At 47.9% G+C, this 25,377-nt stretch overlaps 1 protein-coding gene across 1 annotated transcript in view; it reads right to left on the reverse strand.

The window, feature by feature from the left end:
* LOC147900658 (Rhodanese/Cell cycle control phosphatase superfamily protein) overlaps positions 1 to 25,377 on the reverse strand; it is a 101,531-nt gene that overhangs the window by 18,114 nt on the left and 58,040 nt on the right. The window contains exons 7-12 of the mRNA XM_087376007.1: positions 20,165 to 20,248; positions 19,936 to 20,034; positions 19,649 to 19,711; positions 1,666 to 1,696; positions 1,491 to 1,537; positions 1,305 to 1,363 (exon numbers count right to left, since the gene is read on the reverse strand). Of these exons, the coding sequence (XP_087232133.1) occupies positions 1,305 to 1,363; positions 1,491 to 1,537; positions 1,666 to 1,696; positions 19,649 to 19,711; positions 19,936 to 20,034; positions 20,165 to 20,248 (383 nt within the window). The remainder of the gene's footprint in view (positions 1 to 1,304; positions 1,364 to 1,490; positions 1,538 to 1,665; positions 1,697 to 19,648; positions 19,712 to 19,935; positions 20,035 to 20,164; positions 20,249 to 25,377) is intronic.

Here is a 25,377-nt window from a genome sequence, read left to right on the forward strand (position 1 = left end):
TGAGCTGATTTCTGCATAGTCCAAAAACCTTCACATTGGCACGATGTGAAGCGCATGTTCAGATACTTGCAAGATGCTTGGTCTCTTGGTTTGCTATTTCCCCAGGGGAGGGGGGAAATATCAAAGCTTTAAACTTATAGCATATGTATTTTTCGATTTCCGTTACATTTTTTTATGTGCACCATCCCTAGGAAAAAACTTTGAAACAAAACGCATTTCAAAAGATTTACTGACATTTGGAAACGTTCCAAACGTCAGGCACCTATGTTACAAGATTATATGCGCAGCAACAGGACTAGGTACACCTTTGTAGCATGCTAAGGAGGAGGAGAATACAACATGCCAAGCAGGTTCATGTTTCACTAACACACTGATCTCCCTACTTGTGTTGAGATATATAAAGTTAAAATAGCAAGCTTGACAGTCTAGCATCTATGGTGTGCTCGATACTCTCAACCTATGGATACAATCGACGACAGACATGGTTTAGCAGTTTCAGATGTACCTCATACACACTCTAAGACATCTGGGACTAACACGCACAGTGTTATGGGCGTTTATGTCAGCAACTGCCTTATTTTCTCTAGAACCTTGGTCTTGAGATTCTGCAACCTAGCAGTGCTATCTATTGTGCCCTTTATCTCTCTCAATATGCTGTTTAGATGCTCTAGCAGTTTCTCTCAAAGCAACTAGTTGACTAGCTTGCATTGACCCTTTCTCAACTTAGCACCAGCCTTGTGCTTAAAGCAAGCCAAACTTTGACGTAGTGCTGTCTTGTAGACAACTTGTGCAGGCAGAAGTTTACAAATTAACTGCAATGTTTGTGTACAGTAAGCCACAAGACCTGTTTTTGTTCTAAGCATTGCAAGGTTGCAATTGAAGATGTCATCTCGAGTTGACATCTCTTTTCGACCCAGTATAGCATGGGAACAGATATGACCTGCCTGCCACAAACTTGGCTTGCAGATTGTCAGGCCATTTCTATCATTCTCATCCGAAGGGGTGACCTTGTGTTTTGCGCATATACAAAGACTGGAGTCTTCCTGGGTGTCTAAGCCCTTGCTTTTATTAGTTTATTTACACTTGACAGAAGCACCCTCTGTATCAACAAAGGGGGTGGCAAACTCAAAAATGATTTGAGTGTCCCTTAAAAAGATGATAACCCTTAAGACGTTCTCCCAGCCTTGCCATTAATGTTTGTCAACAAAGAAAGAGTCCAAAAATAACCAGCAAAATTCCCTCAATCTTGTAGTAATACTTAGTAGACTTCAAAACTCAAACTGTCAAAGAAAAAAAAAACTCACCTTAAATCGGCTTTCAGATCAGCCACACTTCCATAGGAGCTGAAGCGAGAGTAGAGTACCTGAATCAAAACATAGACAGGATAAGTGATGCTCAATGCTGGCATGCTAGAAGTATAAACAGAAGCAAATTACAACCGAGCTAACAAACATCAGATACAAGCCATCCCTGCAATACTTGGACCATACTTGACTAATACATATCAGCCCCAACAATTGAAGGGTCTTCTCCCATTCTGCATAGGGACAATTATAAGAATTAGTTGCATTTTCGCCTCCATTTAAGGTAAGCCCATTACACTGCAACTTCAACAGCATTTATCGCTTTTCTTTTCTTGAAAAGATAAACGTGAGCTCCCCTCACCAGTCAAAGCATAAATGCCTGCGAAAAAGCCCTGTACATATTTACAAAAAAGAGTGAGAGTGAGCATTTGCACTGTACATGGAAACAACTCAATCACTAAAACTAGGCTCTCTATGACAACCCCTCTCCCAATTGCAAGGTTATCACTCACTTTTTTGGAATTCAAGCATCACTCAAGGCACCCCTCCATCTTCAATAGGAACTCATTTGAGAGCATCCAAACAATTAATCATTGGTAAATTAATAAACATTGAGAAAATCTTACAATAACACAAGTGAAACTTGACTGTTACGTGTTAGACAGTTGTCACATTGACATATTTGAATTAGCTCAAATTATGATGCAGTTATGACACCGCTCTGCTGGAGTTATTTCCTGCCTTGAGAATTACAGATCCTTTGTTTAGTGACTGTTTATAACTTTAAGCTTGGGATCAAAATCACCAATTGCCATACTCTACATCACAACAATATTTTTTGGATAGGCATTAGGAAAAGACGGAGCTCATTTTGGGACCGTTTAGGTTGGACAAAAAATAAAGATCCTCCGATGAGAGAGAGGCCAACATTACATTAGAAATGCTTTAAAAAAGCCTTTCTCTCTCTATAGATGCTTGACACACTCACATTTTGAAGTTCACGCTCTTGTTTTTTAGTGTGTCATAAATGCTACGACAAACTACGAAAAAGATAGACTGACATTTTGAAGTTTTCGCTTGAGCATTTTTTTGTGTGTCATAAATGCTACATCCAAGGACCCAAACGGCTTTCTACTATTTCGGTGCGGAATTTAGTGTTTTTGGCATTACTATTGTGTCCAGAGCAGGCGAAAAACCCCCAAAACGACTTTTAAATCACTAAATTTGGACCCTTTGAGAGGTCGAAACGACCAAAATAGGCAGCAAAAAGGATAGTGCTTAAGAAAGAGATTTGGGCACCAATGATTTCCCAATCGCTTTCTTAAGCACTTTCCTTTCTAGCGCCTGCTTTGGTCCTTTGGATCCCTCAAGTAGTCCAAATTTAGTGATTCAAAAGTCATTTGGAGGTTTTCGCTTGCTCTGGACACAATGGTAATGCTAAAAACACAAAATTCTACACCAAAATAGTAGAATTTGGATCCATGGATGTAGCATTGGACACATTGAAAAACGCTCGAGTGAGAACTACTCCCCCCCCCTACCCGAGAAAAGAAAATTCTATCAATGCTTGAAAAAACTGATGCTTTTAGCCTCCATGAGGAGCTGAAATAACCAGTAAATACAAAAGAGAGGCTGTTAAAAGAAAACCATCCTATTCCTAGGGCACCGGCTCACTGCCTAGATTGCCCTGGAACAAGGGCTAACAGCCACGGAGGTGGTCTATACATCCAACGGATATCTCCTGCCGCAAAAAGAGTGTAGAAATCCCTGCAAGCCAAGCCTTGCAGAGGCGGTCTCGCCTTTCAACAGTCCCTCTCGAACCAGGAGTACCACGCTCCCAAGTAGTGCACAGCGTCAAAATGATATCTTGCCAGATGGCCACAATGGTAGCCGTCAAAATCGTCGCTTGTCGGAAGGCAAACCATGAAGATATGAATACATCCTCCTCTATTACTAGATAGCTCTTGCCAATCCTACATGCCCAAACATTGTCCCAAAAGCCTAATGCAAAATGAGACTCATAAAGCCCCATATTTTTTTGGTATTCTTCTGCCAAATTCACTGAAATCTATAACGCCACAGTGGTGGAGTATCTCTCTTTCCTTATTTTAAGTCGAGTTCATTTATTACCTCTTTGTTGTCATTGATAAATGTAGGGATTTTTTGCAGCTTGCTTCCGTCTGCCCAAGTGATGTTGTCCTCAAACCGAAGACAAGAGTATGGGTGATAGCTCTCATAGAGGAAAGTAGGACACTCTTAAGCTATAGCCAAGTGACCGAGTTAGGTAAAGATATTATGTGTCATTTGCATTGTGCTTGCAAATAGAGTTATGCGTGAACCGACTCCAAAAGACTATATCAGCTCTAGGGCACTTCTTAAGACACTCCTTGTCTCCCCACACACTGGCAAGTTGGTGGTACACCATAGTTTGTGGGGGAACATTCCCTTTTTTTCCCATAGAAAGACTTCTATGAAGTACAAACAAAACCCGCGAGAGCAAGAGCTCAAGGCGGAAATAGATCATGCGATACATGAGAAAATACTCCTCAGAAGGAGGTAGAAAACAACCAAGGTTGAGGCTGAAAATGCCATCTCAACCCTGTAGTAGCCTCAAAGAAAAAAACGGAGCTCCCATGTTCCCTTTAAAAAAAAGCTCTCCTAGCAAAGGCTACACGTGAGGACCCTTGCATGGCCGCCCAATTGGCCATCACAGTATGTATAGTATCCATCCATCTATTGGCCAAGGTACAAGAAGGCATCCATCCAATGCCTCTGCATCTGGCTCTCCAAATATGCCACGCTGCAGCTACACCGAGCAACCCAAATGTTCCAAGCGATGATGCTGGCACCGTCTCCCAGACACTATCCTCTGATGGGAACGCCAGTTGTGAACAGGAGGGTGGTGCCGCATCAAAGACCTCTATCCGGGACACCTGCTGTCCATGGATCCTGTAAGCTGGTGACACTGGGTCATGGAAAAAGCATGCCCTCCCTCTGTGAGCCATGCTACGATCCCCCAAGTGAAGTCTCTCAGCATCCACTATGAGCTTGCCACAATCCGAAAAGTCATGAACCAGCTTCTTTGCGCAGCCATGCAACCCCACAATGGGAGATCGTGTCCACTACTCCCTCTACACAACAAAGGCATCTACCATCGACTCGCATATGCTCTAGCCAAGGACCAATGGGCAGCCCTTCATCAACCAGAAGAAAAATGAGATCTTCCGAGGCCTCAGGTTGGTCTAGAGGCGAGGCCAGATTCGTGAGATGACCTCCCTGAGAACCTCCTGCTCCACCCAGTGGCACTCCCTTGACGGAGTCCAAGGTGCGGCCTCTAGCTATGTCCGATGACAGATGCGGGCCGTGTAGGAGGAGAAGGGCACCTCCTCACTCTGTCTGACTCTCCTACTCATGCAGGCCAAAACCACTTCCTTGGGTACCATTCCACCTCGCGGGGAGACCAGCCCTCTCAGAGCCAAAGATGCTGGGTCTATGTACTAGGCCTTGGCTAATTGGCCTACTACCCTGATCCGATGCCACTCCAATCCCCATAGATCTCCCACATCCCCACCATCACTCTCCGACTCATTCTGTAAGAGGCCGTCCGGACCCACCTTGTAGAAGAAGGAGAGTCTCCTGGAAGAAGCGAACGGGTACCTTTGTCCGCGAGAACTGATTGGCCCAACAGTGTGGAGTCCAAGGCGAATGAAGCCCCTCCCACCATAAGACGAGGATTGCTGCCTCAATCTCTGTCATCCGGATGATTGTCCCTATCAGATGAGAAAGCGCATGTGCCCTCGCGGATGCCTCATGCGGAAGCCGCCTTAAGACCCGAAAAGACCTCGCCGGCCCGTTGTCCCACTATGCCCACCCAATATGTGTTCACTATCCAACCATACGCCCCTTGGAATCTCGGACCTCTGGGTGCGACATAAGTGGCTGACGCTCAAACTCCTTGCAAGATGGGTTGGCCCTAATGAGACCACTGGAAAGGCGCTGCTAGACTCGAAAAAGGATCCTCATCAAAGGAGAGCCCTTCCTTATGAGAAGGGCCTCCAAAAAAAACATATGTGTGATTGTTGCCACTGTCCACCGCTGCGGGGGGTGTTCACAAGAAGCCTACGCTCTAGGGGGCGTTTCCAGGGCTCTATGCCTAGGGTGAGACCCCTAACAACCAACTTGCCCAAGAAGGCTTTGCTCTGCATCTCCGGGCCAATAATACCCAAACCCCTTTCTGAATGAGGTAGAATCATTGTCTGTCAAGCAACTTTGGCTCTGGTGCTCCATGTGCCATCTGATCTTACCCAAAGAAAATTTCGCACCAAGACCACAACGGTCCCATGTAGACTCGATGGAAGCACCAATGTACCAAGCCGTGGCGAGGATCTGGTTGACTACCAGTGCTCTTCTTGCGAGAGAGAGTTTGGATGAGCTCCGGTAGAGGAGCTTTCGCCGTACACTCTCTAACACTAGGGCAATCTGTTGCTCTGTTGTAATGTCTATCCCGACCTGGCATCCAAGGTACCTCACATTCTGCCCTTGCAGGATCCAATGAAAGCCAAAGTCTGAACCACAATCACGAACCTCCTGGACTGCCTCTGAGCCCGTGAAGAAGACAATGGATTGGGTCCAGTTGATTCGAGCCCCGGACGCCTCCTCCCGCCGCGGCCCTCCGTCCCCCTCTCCGCCCGCCATCCCCCCCCCACTCCGCTCCTCCCCTCTTCGCTCTCCGTTCTCTCCCCGCCTCCCTCCCCTCGCATTGCACTACCACCCCCCCCGCCCCCTCCTTCCCCCCCCGCTGCGGCGCAACGCTGAGAGAGAGCTTACCACCATGGGACGAAGGGCCTCTCCCCTCTGTTGAAGGTTTTAGAGGATGGGTCCCATGACCCGGCCTCTCCTTCGAAACCCTCACAGAAGCGCCTTCGTCTGCACACTGGACATCCTCCGACCACCTCGACATCGACCACAAGCAGACGGCTGTTTGTGGCCCATCTCCCTTCTTCATGAGTATACGCATTATCTCTTGGAACGTCAACGGGTTCCACTCATCAGGAACCCGCGGCCCCAGGAAGATGGTGCTCAGACAAGAGCTCCAGCCAGCCTTGGTGGGAAGGGTAGATGTGCTCCTATTGCAGGAACACAAGCTTTCGGCTTCTCAGACCAGTAATTGTGGGAAGGTCCTCATGGGACGCTCCCACACCTACTAGGAACCTTCCATTGGCGAGCAGGGGAGGAGCGGGGGTGTCTGTACCTCCATCGACGCTTCTCTAGTTCAGCATGTGTGTGGTTTTGGCACCCTGATCCCAGGACGTGCGCTTTGGGTGGGCTTGAATATTGGGGGATCCAGTATCGGCATCCTCAATATCTATGCCCCAACCGCTCAGACGGAGAGCCGTTTTTTGGAGCTCTTTGACAGACTTACTATCAAAGATGGATTCTTGGATTATAGAAGGGGACTTCAACAACCCTGAGACCTTAGAGAATCAGCAGGGACAGGGCCCAGAGTTCCTCGGTATAGCTCAGGCGGAGCAGGCAGATTGGGACTCCTTCCTATTCGCAGTGGGAGGTCGGGACAGCTGGAGGGAGCCTTCCTTTCGCAGATGGACAGGGAGTCTGGACTTCTCTCGGGGTTACAGGAGGGAGGGAGGCAGACTTCTGGAGCGGCTGGACCGTTTCTATGTCAGTGATTGGGCGCTTGGCAGAGGTGGAGAGTCAGAAGTGGTTCCAGGGACGACACTCTCTGACCATGCCCCAGTCATCCTAGTCCTGGACTCAGCCTCTCACTCCTCACCTCCACGCTCATGCCGGATCCCAGACTCCATCTACTCCAGAGCAGCGGTTCGCAGCAAGATAGTGGACCTGTGGAAGCAGGATTGGGATCCCATGGGGGATATGGCAACACAGGTAGCTCAGGCGCTTGCCGAGTCTAGTCTCATCTGTCAGCAGGAGGCGATTCACGTCAGACAACAGTGGTTGGCGAAGGAGAGGGGTCTCAGACGAGATCTCGCCTCGATTCAGCGGATGCAGCAGTCTTCTCCACGCTCTGAAGAGCTCAGACGGCAGGAGGTTCAAGCACGAGCCATGCTAGAGGAGATCACCCAGCGACACTCAGAGTTCTCGTTTCATGCTTCCAAGTCCTTCTGGGCTAGGAAAGGCGACAGGATGTGTAGAGAGTTCTTCAGGACTCATGGCCAGAGGTCAACAGGGGAACAGCTCCGATCTCTTAGAGCGTAGGATGGTAGTGTCAGGACAGATCCAGACGAGGTCCGGGACTTGGCGACAGATTTCTACAGATCCATGTTCCAGCAGGAGCCCCTAGACCCTCGTGGCCGCCTATGCAGGGAGGAGGTGTGGAGGTATACACCGTTGCTCGTGCAGCCTAGCATGAGTGATTCCCTTCTCGCCCCTTTCACCGTGGCAGAGATGCAGGATGCGGTGAGCGCTATTGATGGGCAGAAATGCCCACGTGAGGATGGCCTCTCTAGAGCTTTCTTCACCACCTTCTGGGAGCAGGTCCACCAACCCTTGCTCACAGCCTTCCAGCATATCTTCTCCAGCGGACAGATGCCAGAGAGCCTTGCCTCCCGACTGCCTACAAAATCCTCGCCAAGATGATCAGTAGCCGTATCCGCCTCCTGCTACACGACTTGATCCATGACACCCAGACTGGTTTTGTCCAAGATCGCAGCATTTTGGACAACATTTTCACTTTCTCAGAGGCGACGGAGTGGGCCCAGCACAGTGGCCAGCACCTCGCCATACTCCTTGACTTTGAGAAGGCGTACGACAGGGTAGACTGGTCCTTCTTGGAAGGTACACTCTCTCGGTTCGGTTTCCCGGACGAGTGGATCAGAGGTATTGCTAGCCTCTACAGGTCGGCCTCTAGTCGGGTTATCATCAGCGGCAGGATGGGGGAGAGATTCACCCTCTGGCGCTCGGTGCGTCAGGGCTGCCCGCTTGCGCCCTACCTCTTCCTATTTTTTGCGGATGCCATGACCCACTTCCTACGAGCCCGTACCACTGGTTTTCGCGGGATGCATCTCCCTATTCGAGACGATGCAGAACTTCTGGACTCCGAGTATGCAAACGACACAGCCCTATATGTGCAGGATGACATCGAGTCACTTGAGCGAGTGAGACTGTCCTTAGAGGTTTTTTGCCTAGCCGCTGGGGCGAAAATCAATTGGCATAAGTCAGTTGGTTTTCTTACAGATCCGGGAGTCAGCTCACAGTGCGGTATTTTCCTGGGGTTTCGCTAGATCCCTAGTGGACAGACGACACATTACCTCGGATTCCTGGTAGGCCTGGACATCACGCCGGCTCAGCAGTTCTTACCGGTCCTAGCCTCCATACGACGGAAGCTAGCCTTCTGGAGCACGGCTCGGCTATCCTTGGTAGGCAGGGCCCTTGTGGTCAACCAGGTCCTTCTTGCCACCGCATGGTATGTGGCCTCTTGATGGTGTTTCTCGAGATCATGTGTAGCCCAGCTGAGGAGACTGGTGCGGAACTTCCTTTGGCCTGGCTCAGATGGTTCCGGCACCACCAGAGCCCGGGTTGCCTGGCAGACGGTCATTCTCCCCCAGACAGAGGGCGGCCTTGGCATCATAGATCCAGAACTGCAGAGTCAGGCACTACTTGGCAAGTTAGTCATCCGCGGTCTGACCCCAGGAGGGCAGACGTGGAAGCTCTTGCTTCAACATGGTCTCAGCGCGTGCACCCCCCAGAGAGGGGGTGATTGGCAGCCATCTATCCGGTGGATCTTCACTTCTGCCCCATTGACTCAGCCCCGTTCCCCCTTCTTCCGTAGCCTCATCTCGGTCTGGAGGAAGTTGCGACACAGGCTCTCCCAGGTTCCCCCTAGCTGCCGAGAGGAGATAGACAGACAGCCCCTGATCTCGAGCAGCCAGATGACAGATCATACATGTCGCCAGCTTGGAGAGAGATCCCATATCCCTTGGGTGCTCAGGCCCGCGCGCTCGCTCCGGGTTTGGAGGGACGTCTACAGCCGACTGAGCCCAGGCGAGTTGGCAGCAGCAGTAGGTACGGCACGTGGGATCCAGGCTCGGCGAGCGGAGATCGATGCTGCCATTCCTGCAGGTTGGAGGATTCCCATGGTCACCAGACAACTCTTCCCGAGAGATGAGAGGTGGCTAGGACAGTTCACACCCCGGGGCATTCCTTTGGTGGTTGCAGGCCTTTTCTCGGACTCCTCGATCCACTTCTTCTCCGTCGCCGATGATAGCCGCCTCCAGAGCAGAGAGGCCGTGATCGACCCCCAGCTTCCCTAGCAGCACCTTCGCATCATAGGGCTGCAAGGGAAAACGTGGCATATAGACCCTCTGATTATGCAGGACCAGGACTGGAGACTCTGGATATGGGAGGGCCATTCCTTGACAGAGGTGGAGTGGGACCCAGGGGAGTGGCGTTGGCCACCATTGGAGACCTCAGAGAACCCTACCCCCTTCTCTTACAGTGCGCGTACTGGTAGGCGTGCTCTTGGGGCTCTCCAGCGCGGGCTACCCACACAGGCACATAGTTGGTATGCCCAAGGGATATCTCTGGTCTTTCTTCGCACATTCTGGAAGACTCTTTGGGCAAGCTGGCGGCCGAGGAAGATCTCTTACTTTCTTTGAATGGTGGCACACAAGGGGCTACCAGTTGGCAGCTGGCTGAGGCAGATGGGGCAGGAGGGGCACTGCCAGATGTGTTTTCAGGAGGAGTCGTCCCTGAAGCACTGCCTTTGGAGCTGCTCGCATGCGCAGACAGTTTGGAAGGGAGTCATGGGGATCTTAGCGAGGGCTGCACCCGAGCTAGGACCGGTCACTTGGGGAGCCGTTTTGCAATGCTAACTCTCGTAAAAGACAGCAGAGACACTCTCATTTGCTCTCCCTCTCTCAACAGAGACACTAGGGCCCAGGACAACATGTCGGGCTGGACCCCCCCGAAGGTATTTTATTACTTGAAGAGAATCTGTTACAAAAGTTCAGCGTAGAGCTGTCTGATACCCCCCTTCAAAACGTGAAAAATCCCCTTTATTACAAGAGCTTCAAGCTCATTTCAAATTGGCAACATGCCACTTGTCTAAAATCTAGACTAAGTCCTATTACATGCCACTAAGGGCCACTCTGGAGTCTTCAAAGCACTTGGTCACACGAACCGCCTCCTAGATGCTTGTTAGGCTCCCGTAGCGCTTAGGAAAAATAACTCTTCCTAGTACCTGCAACAATTAATTAAAGCGCACCACCATGGCACCCATTAATTGTTAGCACTTTGCATGCAAATAACACACTGTGTACTAATTCGGGACTACAAGAATAGGCTCTGTAGTCAACTTCTCCTTGAGTGTATCGAATGCTTTCTTCTGTGATATTCCCCATGTGAAGGCTGCATTTTTCTTAGTAAGGTCATGTAATGAAGCTGCGATATCAGCAAAATGTCTAATAAACCTTCTGTAGTAAGAACACAGGCCTAGGAAACTTTGAACTTCATGCACAGTTTTCAGCTCTGGTCATTCCTGAATGGCACGGATCTTTGCTGGGTCCATTTTTATCCCATTCTTGGATATTATATGCCCCAGATAATGGATTTCTTCCAAGAAGAATTCACTTTTCTTGCTGTTTGCGTAGAGCTGATGATTTCTCAGCTCTTGAAACACTATAGCAAGATGTTCCCTGTGCTCTTCTTCTGTCTTAGAAAAGACTAACATATCATCCAAGAAAGTACCCGTGAAATGCCTGTACTTTCGGAAGATGCGATCCATCATTCTATTGAATGTGGCTGGAGCATTTGTCAACCCAAAAGGCATCACTAAGTATTCATACAACCCGAATGTAGTGCGGAATGCTGTCTTGTGCACATCCTGAGGCTGTATCCTCACTTGGTGATAGCCACTCTTTAAGTCTATCCTGCTGAAAACTGAAGCTCCATTTAACTGATCCAGCACATCATCAATGCGCGGAATAGGGAATCTATTCTTGATGGTCATTTTATTCAGTGCGCGATAATCGACGCACATACGGAATGAACCATCTTTCTTCTGTACTAGCAGTACAGGGGAACAAAAAGGAGACGAGCTGGGCTGAATCAACCCTTTGGACAGCAAGTCCTATACCTGAGCCATAATCTCCTCTCTCTGAGTCGCAATGACTCTATAAGGTGGTCTGTTTGGTGGCTCACTACCAGGCATTAACTCTATCTGATGATCTTCTGGTCTCTCTGGGGGTAACTCCCCTGGCAAAGCATCAGAAAAGCAATCTTTAAAGTTTACAAGAAACTGAAACTTATCTTTGTCTGCATCATTCATTTCAGCATGCATATCATTCTCTTTTTCTTTTACAAAAACCATGTACGCAGAGATTGTAGACTTTATTGCTTTACCACATGTAACATCAGATACAATGGGGATAGTGTCCCCTTTATTCCTGGCAACTAAACGCTGATTTTTTCCCCTATGCACAAACTCCAGCACTCTTTCAGGAAGAGTCAACTTCACTGCCTTGCGATGAAACCAAGGCATTCCCAAGACTACATCATGATGTTTCAGTGGAGAAATGAAGAAGTCTTCCTGATCCACATAACTCTGAACATGAAGACGGAGCTTCCCTATCAAGGGAGTGACTGGCACAAGATTCCCACAAAAAATCTGATCGGCATCCAAAGCCCTGCCCAACTCCTCCGTCTTTATTCCCAGCCTCAGGGCTAGATCCTCTGATATGAAATTATCAGTAGCCCCTGGATCAAATAAAATTAGCGCTTGCTGGTCTCTGACTTTGCCCCATGATAGCAGCAATTCTCGTTCTTCTGGGTTTGAAGCATGACCCATGTCAGGAATCCCCCCCGCCATTGGCTTTTGCAGTCCTCGTGGCTTCTCTGCCTCTTTTCCCTTCGAAGTTGAAGGCTTTTTTGGGCACTGGGCAGCCACATGCCCCTCTTTGCCGCACCTGAAGCATTTCCCATCTCTACAGAATTCAGCTATCTGTTCAGGGGTGAATAGAGATTTGCCTTTATAAGCCTTTGAAAACTGAGTACCCCTCGGCTTCTGAGGCTGAAACCCTTTCTTTTCAACCTTGGGGTACTCTTTCTTTTCTGATTTTGAAAAATCAGTTTTCTTTTTATCAGCACGTCCTGCATGCAAGGATAGCACTATAGATGGATCTTGGAACGGCACAAGACTAGCTACTGAAGCTGAATGCATAAGGTCTTGAATGTTCTTTGCCCCCAAAGCATTCACTACTGCCTGAATTTTTGGAGTGAGACCTGCTCTGTACTTTCTCATTTGGGTCCCTTTGGAGATCTTTTTGAAAGGTGCAACTTGTAAATAAGCATCCCAAAACTTTTGGTTGTACACATCCACTGTATCTCCTGCATCCATATGCAAACTGTCCCAATCTTGAAGAACATGGTCTCTAAACTGTTTAGGCATAAACTGCTGGTAGAAGACTTTCTTGAAGTCCTTCCACTTCCTTGGGGCTGACCCATCTGTGGTCTGTGCACTCCACCATGCACTAGCTGTTGCTGTCAAGTGCAAACTGACCTTTCTTAACTTGGAGGATTCTGAAAACTTTTCTGTGCCGAATGCAGCATCAAACTGCCTGATGAACTGCAATGCTTTGTCTGTATGACCATATTGTCCATTGTAGGTCATAAACTTGACAGATTTACCTCCCTCTTTAAATTCCTTGGTCTCTCTGGAAGACTTTCTCTTCCTAGACTTCTTGTGTTTCCTTCTTTTCCTAGATGGTTTATCTGATAAGGAAGAAGAAGATACAGAAGTCGAACTCGAGGTAGACGGTGATGGACTAGGAGATCGGTGATGATGCCTCGATCTCTTCCTGCTATGAGACCGTCCCCTATGAGATCTCTCTTTTTCTGGCTGTACACGAGAGTGTGCCTCTGGCATTGGCACGTCATATACTGCATTAGGCATAGCTTCTGCTTGAAACAAATGCCGAGCCCTTGGATCCTTTCTGAGATTTTCCATCTCTTGTATACGAGCACGTACCATCTGTTCAAATTCTTGTTGAGTTTGCTGCACACTTCTCTGTCTTGGATGTACATCCCTATCTTGTGAATCCCACTGGATAGGTGATTGATCCATATTCTGATATCTGCAAATTTTTTCACACACCGTGTAGGTAACTGATGCACAACTACCTTTGCTTTTCCGACAGAAAAATTACCTCAACAAGAGATGTCTTGCATTCACAACTTGTGCCAGTAATTGGGCTATCAATTCAAAGCATAAACCCACAAAATTGCTAAAGCATCAACAATTGTATTGCCCCTTTTCTGGCTACTGCAAATGACTTCAAAATGCATCTGTTTTTCCCTCTTTTCTCTGCTCAAAGGCATGCATATTCTTTTTCTGCAAATCTCTGATTTCTCTGCTTTTCTCTGCTTTTTTGCTGCTTTTCTGACAGTAAAAGTCTGCTTTCTCTGTTTTTCTCTGTTTTCTCTGCTTTTCTGCTGCTTTTCTGACAGTGAAAGTCTGACAGGCAGGTGAAATCTGATAGCAGAAACAGTCTCTGTAACTGTCCCTTTTTTTTTTTTTTTTGGAAAGAACAGTAACCAGATGGAGTAACTGGCTAGTTACTCTAACCAGACTGACTGGTTCTGGTCTGGTTACTCTGCAACTAGATTAACTGGACTGGTTGCACCAACCAAACTGGTCTGGTTAGGCCAGATTAACTGGACCAATGTTGAACTAACTGGGTACTGGTTCAACTAACCAGAGTTGACTAGCTGTAGTTAACCACAGGTCAACCAACCAGGATTTACTGTACCAGGGTTAACTTAACCACTGGCCTGCCAGGTTGACTGCCACGTGTCAGTGCCACGTCATCTAGTGCACGTGTGGACGCCACGTCAGCTGGACCTGCTGGCTGCCACGTCAGTTGTCTGTCAGGCCTGCCACGTCAGCGCCATGTGTCCTGCGCCACGTCAGCTCTGCAAACCTGCCCAAACCTTGGCAAGAATTTCCGTCGAGACCATTGCGCCTTAGAGACCAACGCGCGTCGCGGGCTTTTGCATCTCTGGAGAGTCGCTTGTCTTCCGTCAGCCAGCCTTCTGGAGAGTCGCTTGTCTTCCGTCAGCCAGTGAACCCGTGCGTGAAGGCGTCGCTATGCAAGGCATAATGGCTACACAGGAAGCGTGACAGAATTTGCCCCAATTAATTTGCGTTCGCATCTCTGGTGTTGGATGCACGTACGCCATCAGCAATACCAGGACTTGCGCTATTCCACCCGAGGCGTCACGCAATCGTCTGCTCAAAGCTCTCTCCAAGGAATGACACAAACCCATGCTCCTGATTCCTCGCTTAGCTTACTAACTGCAGGACCCCATGAACTTTCGCACTTTGCCTGGCCACCGTCCTGCGTATAGCCTTCGTCAGTGCATCCAATGGTAGATGGTCACTAGTCGTTTTGAAAAACTAGTGCTTGAGAACCAGAACTCGTAGCCCACTATTTGGGCGGAATTTGCAGCAGCCAAAATAGAGCATCGAAAGGTCCAATGATCTTCTGATCACCCAACCACACACCCTCAAGCCTTTCTTGGATCATCACCACCTGAGAAGATGGCGAATCCCAAGCTCTGATACCAATGCAATGCTAACTCTCGTAAAAGACAGCAGAGACACTCTCATTTGCTCTCCCTCTCTCAACAGAGACACTAGGGCCCAGGACAACATGTCGGGCTGGACCCCCCCGAAGGTATTTTATTACTTGAAGAGAATCTGTTACAAAAGTTCAGTGTAGAGCTGTCTGATACCCCCCTTCATAACGTGAAAAATCCCCTTTATTACAAGAGCTTCAAGCTCATTTCAAATTGGCAACATGCCACTTGTCTAAAATCTAGACTAAGTCCTATTACATGCCACTAAGGGCCACTCTGGAGTCTTCAAAGCACTTGGTCACACGAACCGCCTCCTAGATGCTTGTTAGGCTCCCGTAGCGCTTAGGAAAAATAACTCTTCCTAGTACCTGCAACAATTAATTAAAGCGCACCACCATGGCACCCATTAATTGTTAGCGCTTTGCATGCAAATAACACACTGTGGACTAATTCTAGTCACGGTGGGCGTCCCCACTGAACACATGTGCACACCTAAACAAATATAAATATATATATTTATTCTCTGGTTGACCGGAGTCAACACTCTTGATTATAATTAAGGAGCTTTGACCAAGGGTCGAGGCGCCTTAATTATAGCCAAGTCTCTCCAACCGAAGTTGGCACATCTTGGTTAACCGAGGTTAACCCTCTTGGCGCATGCCAAGTCTTGTTGACCGAAGTCAACACTCTCTGACCGTAGTCAGCTCTATAGTTCTCTGGTTAACTGCAGTTAACCCTCTTGGTAATAAACCAAGTCTCCTTGACCGAAGTCAGGTTTACTTGACTAGAGTCAAGTATCTTTGACCATAGTCAATCCCTTGACCAGTAAAAGAACTCTTTGACCATAATTAACACATATAAAACACTTTAATTATGATCAAATAAATGGTCAATTGTACTTTGACTTAGGATATTTACATTGTGGTGACACGTTTGCTGGTGCAGCACCGAGATGGGACATCACTTGGCTTATGAGTTCTCTAGGCAGGATCCAGTCTTCTTCATCACGCAGGCCACCTGGGCATACATGGACAGCTTCCCTTGGCATCTGACAGAGACAGATGCAGGAGCGATGACTCGGCACCCAGTTTGGGAGATCATAGGGAGCATTGCAGGCTGGCATATCTGGACTTCCACATGCGCGCAGACCTTAGGAGATCAGGCTTCTTCTGCTACCCAGACCCTAGCAGAAATTTGGAGCACGATCATTCACACGCTCAAGGGTCAGTGGGATCAGATTCAGGGGGAGTCCCTGGCAGGGAAGGAAAAAAGACGGCGCTTCCTTTGCGACTGGGACCACCGAGAGCTGTTCTTCCAACACTCTGGAGCTTCCGAAGGGACAACATCTGTACGGAACAGCCATATGGCATGCAGGACTAGTACGGCACAGTTCTGGCACCCCTAGGCCAAATTCAGTGGCGGTTAGTTTAATCACTTCGCCAACATGTCCCCGCATCACGTCCTGTCTTCAGTGGCATTACTCCCCCCCACCGTGGCTGTTTGTCCACTCTCCGATGATTATGCCCTGAGAGGCTTGTAATTAGCATTTTGGCTCCTCGGGCTATATCCATTTTGTGATTACAGCCCGCTGGCCTTTAGGCCCTCTTGTACTCTCATTTTCAAGTAATATAACTAGCACTACTTTTTGTGCAAAAAAAAGAACCGCATCCCTGTGAGCCCTACGGTCTGGGAACGCAAGAAATATCTCAGAGCCTCAGCTACAACGAGAAAGTGAAAGGGGGCAAGAGGGCAGCTCTGTCGAACCGACCGAGAAAGAGAAAAGGGCTCCACACTATATGGCCGCCAATGATCACCTGACTAGAGTTCCCCGCATGAAGAGCCGAGATCCACCTATCCGTGAAACCCAGACGCTGCATCGTGCCCTCCAGGAAAGATCACTCCACCCTGTCGTAGGCTTTCTCAAAATCCAAGAGGAGAATGGCGAGGGCCTACAACTCCTCCCTAGCCGCAGTCCACAGCCTCCCAAAAAGTGAAGATGTTGTTAGGATGCTCCGGTCCTGCACAAAGCCTGTCTACGTGTCATGAATAATGTCTGAGAGGTGGGACCGCAACCGCAAGCTCAAGACCTTGAGCTAGGATCTTGTATGTGGTATCCATCAAGGTGATGAGACTCCATTGGCAAATGTTCGACCTATCCCCCCCCTTTTGAGATCAGACAAATCCAACCTCGACTCAAGGACTGCGGGGGCAAGCTAGGGTCAAAGGTCTCTTCACAATCCAGGTGAAAAGGCATGCTAATGTGCTCCCAGAAGCTTAGGAAGAATGTCAAGGTCAGGCCATCCTCCCCTGGGCACTTCTGAGGGGGGAGGGCCTTGAGGGCCTCACTAAGCTCCTGGTCTATGAAAGGACCCTCTAGACGTCTACTCAAGCTCTACGTGACCACTGTAGACACCTGCTCCCAAACTGCCTCATGAGCTATCAGGGTCGCAAGGGACTCCTCATCTGCCTAAAACAACTATAGATAGAAGTCCGTAGTCATCTTTAGGATCTCCTGAGGATACAAGTGCATCAGCCCCTGTGCATCCCGCAATCTCTGAAGCTGTGTCCTTGTTGAGCGAGGCCTAGTAGTTTGAAAGAACTGCCTGGTCATCCTATCCCCCTGCTGAATCCATCTAGACCAGGATGAATGATACATAAACTCAGCCCTTTGAATCTCTATGGCCTGTAGAACTAGTCGTGCAGCCTCATGTCGGTCCTAGAGCCACCAAGAGGCTAGGTCCTGCTCTTTGGGTCTCTCTATGGAGGCTATATCCTGCCTCAAGGCTCTCTCGCACTCTTGGAGAACCTGCCTTCGTCGTAGAGCCTGAGACTGGAACTCCACATTACTACTCAATCGCCTCTGCAACCCATGCCGCCCATCCCTCACTAGGCTTGGCCTCCAGCGGCTACCAAATCTCCTCAACTGCCTACTGGACCTCCTCCTCTTGCAAGAGGTAGTCGGGGATGCAAATCCCCTTTTGGAGGAGTCTGGGATGGGGCTGCTCAGGGTGAAGTACAATCGGGGGATGATCTGACATGGTAGAACCTGCTAGGATGCCCATGGAACCACCCCTGTGTAGCACCCAATCCCCAACACAAAATCTATCCAAGCACTCTAACAGACCTTCCTATCTCCTCTGACCAAAGGAGAACTACAAACTACCCAGGACTCTCGTTAACTATGCCTCTCGCCAAGGGTCCCTACCACTGATCGCAAAGATGAACTGCTCCCACGCGCTCCTCACGCTGCAGAAATCTCAGAGGAGGCTCCTCCTTGCTTGTCCTTTGCATGCTCTAGGTTGTTGAAGTCACCTCCAACAATCCAAGAGTCAACCTCTAGAAGACACTATGCTAGTCGTCTCCAGAAGGTGGGACGGTGCTAACGGCAAGCAGGTGCATATACGTTCAGGATCCCTATCCTTGACTCCCCTGACCGAATGCCCATCCAAACTGCGCGACCTGCTATGAGCTCCACCTGGCCACCGCCTGCGAGGCTGACATATAGACCCCTCCTCTCCTGCCCTATGATGGGGACCAAACCTTTGGGCCTCTGCTTGGCAAGAGGTGGTGGCATTGTTCAATGTCGGGCGTTGCAAGGCCTCAGCCCACAGGTTGAGACGGCCCAGCTGCTGGGAATTTCAACTAAGGACTGAAAGGAGAGCAAGCAGGTCAAGGGGCAGGGGGCGCAGGTGCCCCCTAGGTCCACACGAGCAGCACAGGGGGCTGAGCATCCCGAGGCGCAGGTCCCGCACTCCACACAGGCCTCCCAACTCCAAAACACGATCCAGCAAGGGGGGGGGGGGGGGGGGCGTGACGAACGGGCTGGGAAGCAGCCGCAAAGGGAAAGAAGGGACGGACGGGGGGCAGAAGGCTAGAGAGAAGGTGGGGGGGGAGAAGAAAGTGCGCGGGAGGGAGAAGCAGAGGCAGAGGGGGAGACAGGTGGGGAAGGAAGCTGAGGCGGGGCAATTATACCTCCGATTGAATGTTCAACCACATAAAGTTGTGCTTCTCATCTAGAAAGTTTTAATTTTGAGCCAAGAAAATATAAAAATCATGAATTTCTTACAGGGCCCCAAAACGAATTTTTAATGCTTGTGAGAGGAAGATCCTGAAAAACTTACAGTTTCAAGTTTCTGCAAAAATGGTCTACTACATAGAGAGCACAAGAGCCCTTAAGTCTATTAATCATGAGAATACTTTTTGGCTGCACTTCGTACACCATATTTTATATGATCAACGTGTTCAAAGAAATGATAAGATGATGAACTTACTATTTACAGGAGTGAGGAACCTTAGAAACAGGATTCATGCATCATTAACTGTCACAACCTTCTACGAAAGAAGATTGCACAACAGTTTTCATTGCTCTTCTGTTCGAGATCTAAGTTAAGAAAATGCAGGTGCCTTGCAGCACTCCCCCACAAACACAGTTCAAGTTGTTTTTCCCTGTATAAATGGCTAGAAGTCCTAAGGATGCTCATGGACATATTGTGACTGTATCACAAGGTATCCACATGTTGGGTCTAGAATGCACGAGTCCATATCAAAAGAAAAACTATTGAAGAGGCATCAAAATGCTCTAGTATAGTCCCCACAGTATAAAGAATAGTTGACATCACAAAGTGGTCATTGTATTCTTAGTCCTTTGCCATTGATTAATCTGAACTAAAAATGGTTGCAGTACTTGAAAAATATTTAGACTGTGGATATATGTGCATTTGCATTAAACCCACCAAAGTGACCGCTGCAAGTCCACCTGGGGTAGGTTTGACTTCCTCTAAAATTGCCTCCGCTTCCTGCACAGCAAGTCAATATGACATGTCAACATTAACAGTGCTAAGATTATATCCATAATGCACCTCACAGAGATTTGTCACTCACATCCCCAAAGCACATTTAATGTAGTATTATATGACGGATCTAATTGTGTCTCGCTGAACATAGCACAATCTGAAAACTAGGAAAGGGCTTACACTGAACAAAACATTCTAACTAACTTCATGCTTGCAAACTATCAGACCTCCTTGATGATGATCAACGGAGTCTCCGGACCTATTTGCTTCACACGAAGACCATCAGCTTTCCAAGATCTGAAGCCTCCATCAATCCTGTATGGGATCTGCAAAAAGAAACTGATAAGCGTTTTTAAAGGATGGGTCCTGTAATTTGCAATCAAAACCAGACTGCCTAGCCTCTCCTTCATATCGCTTCACTCATTTTCAAATGTGGTATAGAAAAGGGCGGCTTACCTTTATCCCAGCTTTCTTCAAAGCTCTAGCAATACTTTTTGATTGACTCCCATCTGCATCCATAATTATAACCTTTGTATTGGGCTGAAATACAGAAAAGCAGATCAGATGGTAGAAAATATTCTTTCGATTAAAAAACTCAAAGAAAACACAAATACAAGAATCCAGATATCCACAATAATTACCACATTTACCTTAGCGAGTATCCACACACCGAGAATCATGTGAGCCGTAAGGGAAAATGCTGGAGATGTGTGAAGCAAGGGGAAGACATCTCCAATACAATAAGACCAAACTTACTGAACAAGGAATCACACCGCAGACTGTTCTAACTGTTGGAGATATCATAGCCAAAGAGTGTGTGAGATGTGATGTGTGATGTGTTGGACTAGGAGATCTAGTACTAGTTCAAGTGTGAGTGCCACGTGTCACTATGGGACTTATCCCATATGCACTTGGTGCTAGTGTGTGAGTGTGTAGCCTATAAAAGGCTTGTACTTCACTTGTCTCATGATGATAATGATGAATGAATGAGAGCCTTCTATGCTGTCTACATTTGAGTTTCATTTCTTCACTCCCTAGCCTATCTCTGTCTTTCTATCACACCATGTTTCTAACATGGTATCAGAGCAGGTCAGTCCTGCCCTAGGCACCCTGCCATGTCATCATCTTCCTTCCCTAACCCTAACTCTGCTCAGCTCTTCTTCTTGCAGCCGCTTCTAGCTGTCAGCTCATTTCCACCTCCATTGCTGCCTTCATTCAGCCTGCTCTATAGCCACTCCACCTATGTTTTCTGCCCTTGCAGCCAGCCGCCTCCATTCGAGCTCTCTTGGAGCACTAGGCAGCATGTTCCCTGCTGGTTGTTGTGTTTTTCTGAGGCGCCTGCAACGTGTGGAGGTTTTCGACGCCCCTGCTGCAGCATAGCCAACCACCTGTGCGCTTCATTTGCAGCACTTCAAGGCCTTTGAAGGAATTTCCGACTTGTTCTGAGGATGCTGCTGCACAACCGCCTCCAACAGAGCCATTCCCAAGCTGTTTCAAGCCCTCTAGATAGCTGATTTTCACCTTGATGACCTGCCTTTGCAATTCGGAGCTGTCCTGCTGAGCTTTCCTCTACATTTCTGAAAATGCACATGTAGACGAGCAGCCAAGCCATATAATGATAGAGTATGCATAAGGGAAGGAAGAGCGCATAGACACTTTTTGTTTTGAGTAAGAAGAGCGCACGCGCACATACACACATATATATAACAATGGACAACCCTACTTGACATCGATAGTACTCTTGATCTCATCCGTCCATCAAGTAGGCATCCGAACTTTACTTGAAACGCTCTCATGAATTGACTTTGAGTCCTCAATGGCATGCTTAGGAGGAACAGGTTGTTCCCTATTGTCTAGCTCCTCATCACCCTCACTGGTACTTTGCTACTCCTCAAAGCTCTCCGATGTCCTGTCTTCCTCTTGCTCGGAGATGGTCAATGACCTCTCACGGTGTGACATGATTGCTGAGTTGATGGCTATAGCAAAAATTTGAAGGCGTCCTTCACCCAACACTATCAGGGCTCACCTTTGTGTAAAGATGGTGACTATCCTGGCAATGGAACCACCAATCCTCCTCCAAAAAACCCTGGATGCATCATAGTATGTGGAAAAACTTGATGTCCTTGATTCACTGAGTGAAAGTTATTGGCATTACCCATTCCAGGGACAATCGAGGGCATCACTGGTGGCTGTTCACCCGAGGGAGCGTGCCTGTGAGTCTTCTTATGCTTCTTCTTAGATGTCTTTTTGCTTCTAGGAGGAGCAATACTGCCACGAGGGGCATTATTGCCAGGAGGAGCTTGCATAATCTTCACAAGACTCTGTTGCAACTGTGACAAGGCTCCCACTGCACTTGGCATTTGTAACTGAAAAAGGGCATTGGGATCAAGCTCCTCAGCCTCATCTACCTCATCCTGTGAGTCCTCAGTGGCATGCTCAGAAGAAACAGGCACCTATCACCTGGGTTGAATTCAAATAGGTGTTCTCAGCCGCATGGTTAACCACCACTTTCGAGGTGGATATTAGACCACCTCAGAACTCCTACAGGCATGTACCACAGTCTGAGCAAATTAAAAGGTATTGCTGCGAGCTGCCAAAGGAGATTCGGGACTATTGCACAAAGACAAAGGTCTTTAACATGGCTCAGTTAATTGAGAATGCATCTATAGCTTATGCACTCATGTAGGAGGGAAAGGTTTCTGGGTTCAAAGGCAACCATCTGGAGGCACCAAAGTCAAAGGGCAACAAGCGGGAATCACCCAAGAAATTCAGAAAGTTCTCACATCATATGAAGGCAAAGTTTGTTGCAAGGAAAAGGCAAGTCATGTCTCCTACCCATATGTCAGATGAAGAAAAACAAAGCACATGAGGTGGGCAACTTTCTTTCTATGTTTCATGTGTGCATGTGCCTGGAATGTTGTTTTGTTGCAAATGCACTTTCTTGAAAGCCCACCTCAGATGAAGTGTCCATTAAGCCACAAGTTTCAGCCGTTACCATTGCATATCATGATGAACTTGATGCCATGAAGGATCAATATGCCAATGATGCTGATTTTGCATGGATTTATGATCAGTTGGTCATGAGGACTATACTCTCAAGGAGGGTTTTCTGATGATGCATGGCAGATTGGGTGTCACGCACCAGTTGAGGCCAAAGGTTTTAACCGAGAGTCATGCCCCACCTTATGCAGGACATAGAGGCATTGATGCCACCATCAAAGTTGTGGAGCATTATTTCTTTTGGCTAGCATTCAGGCGGGATGTCAAGACATACGTCAGGACATGCATCACCTCTCATAAAGTGAAATATGACAGATATAAGCCGGCTGGACTGCTGCAGCCTCTACCCGTTCCCGATCGACCCTAGCAGAGCATTGCCATGGATTTCATCTTCAATCTTCCACGTACATCATCGGGACATGATGGGATATTGACCATTATTTGCAGATTCAGCAAGCATCCCATATGGAAGAAGATTACAGCTGACCAGATGGCGAGACTTTTTATGTCTCATGTGTTCGAACATCATGGGATGCCTCAATCAATTGTCAGTCATCAAGACCCACAGATGACAAGTCTTTTCTGGAGAGGTATCTTTGAGAATATAGGTACCACACTAATTTATCATCCTCTTCCATCCTGAATCTCATGGACAGTCAAAAGAAGCCAACTCCACTGTCCTTTATCTTCTCAAGTGTTATGTTTCGGATCAGCAATCGAAATGGGAGCAATTTCCGCCACTTGTTGGGTTTGCATACAACAACACTGTACATTCAGCTATAGGAAAAGCACCCTTCGAGATTGTGGCAAGAGAACGGAAGGTACCTCCCTTTTTGCATACGAAAGAAAAGATTTTTGAAGCGGATAGATTTGTGGAAAGTCTGGATGCTGCCTATTAGAAGTTGATATCAAAACAGCCCTCCAGAAAAGCTAGGAGAAGCACAAACGGGCGAGCTGATCTTGAAAGAGGGCAGTTGGGTGTTGCTACATTTCCAGAAAGTGCGAGTCAAGAGGATGAGAGGCAAGGACAAAGTGTACACAAAGCTGAAGATGAGGTATTATGGTCATTTCCAAGTTTTTGAAAAGATTATTGATGTAGCTTACAGGCTGAAGCTACCTGACCATAGGACGATACACAATGCCTTTCATGTGAGTTTATTGAAGCCTTTCCATGGCAATGTGCCTGCTGACCTGCTTCATGAGGATCAAGCCCGAGGTTAAAGAGTTGGATGAAATCTTGGTTCCGGAACAAATTTTGGCACAGACGGAAAGAAAAGTAAGAAGTAGAGTTTCCCGTCGCTACCTGGTGAAGTTCAAGAACTATCCTGCACTGGATGCGAAGTGGATGGAGAAGAGTGATCTAGCAGAGTCACCTCGTATTTTGCACCTCTACTTGGACGCATTTCAGCTTGAGCCTACTGCGGTGTAGGCTCCTACAGGTTCAGTAGAGCAGAGATCTTGAGCATTGCTTGGTGCTCGAGAGGAGGGTAGCACCTCCACTTCCTTGATACAAACTGCTCATGTATCTGGAGATCGTTTGGTGACACCGATTATCTCACCCGAGATGCTGCTTGCGGACAGTACTTCTGCCGTGAGGTCTCCATGATGGGTGTTCACGACACTCCACAAGTGGATGCATTGATGTATGGATAGACTCTTCAGCTCTCCTAGCCCATATTATCATCGCATGTTGTATCTTACAGATGATGTATATTTTGGTATGGGCTATTTCTGCCTATTTTCACTATTCTTTATTTTCCTGTAAGTCTTTAGCAGCAACCTGGGTAGTTTGCTATCTTAGGAGGAGGGTATGTCATGGAGACGTGAAAAGTCTAATGTAACTCAACCTATGGATAACCCAAGGTTAACCGTGGTTAAGTCAAGTTATAGTTTGGCCGTGAGGGACTGGCTAGAGGAAGTGCAAACTTCTTAGAAGTTCCTAGGGGCAAATCCTAGATGTGCCCACTAGGTCCTAGGGGCAAGGAAAAGGCATTAAAGAGGGGTTTTAAAGTTGGGCCAAGGGACAACCAACGTTGTCCTTGGTCAAGTGGGTTAGGAGGACCATTTGCCATGCATGTGCTCCTACCAGCTATCATCTCTCTCCCTCACCCTCCTAGAGCATTCGTAGCCTGCAAAGGAAGCTGGTCTCACCTTGCAGAAGCTTCCTATGCTGATTTCGTTGCACCTTCTTGCTCCTGCTTCAACTTCCAACTGCTGCACACGTATTTTTATGTTGTATGCTTCCCAAGGCAATTCGTACAACATGTACGAACTGCGGTACGATGCATTTATTATGTGGTACGATGTATTTAAGGCCAATTGTTTGGACCTATACAGACTTGAGACACACCATTTGAGGCATCATCTCAGAGCTATACGGACTTCTCGGGTGCAATTTGAGGCAGGCTCGCTTCCCGAGGAGGTTTTGCTGGCACATATCCTGAGGCAGACACTTCGGGAGAGATCTGCTGACCATTTCCTCTACAGCTCTTTCTTGCCTTCTCTCTGCTCTCTTTATGTTCATCTCTCTTTTTCCTGGAAGCTGGAAAACTCGTGCACCCTGCTGGGATCCTAGACAGGGAATACGTGCAAGGACAGAGCTCGCCCCTTTGCCACGGACAACGGGTATTTGGTTTTGTCTTCGATTTGATCGCAATTTCTTGATTTAA

Source organism: Dipteris shenzhenensis, chromosome 6 (assembly GCF_047967505.1).
Source record: "Dipteris shenzhenensis isolate YYH24624 ecotype China chromosome 6, Dip_SZ_1.0, whole genome shotgun sequence".
Taxonomy (NCBI): domain Eukaryota; kingdom Viridiplantae; phylum Streptophyta; class Polypodiopsida; order Gleicheniales; family Dipteridaceae; genus Dipteris; species Dipteris shenzhenensis.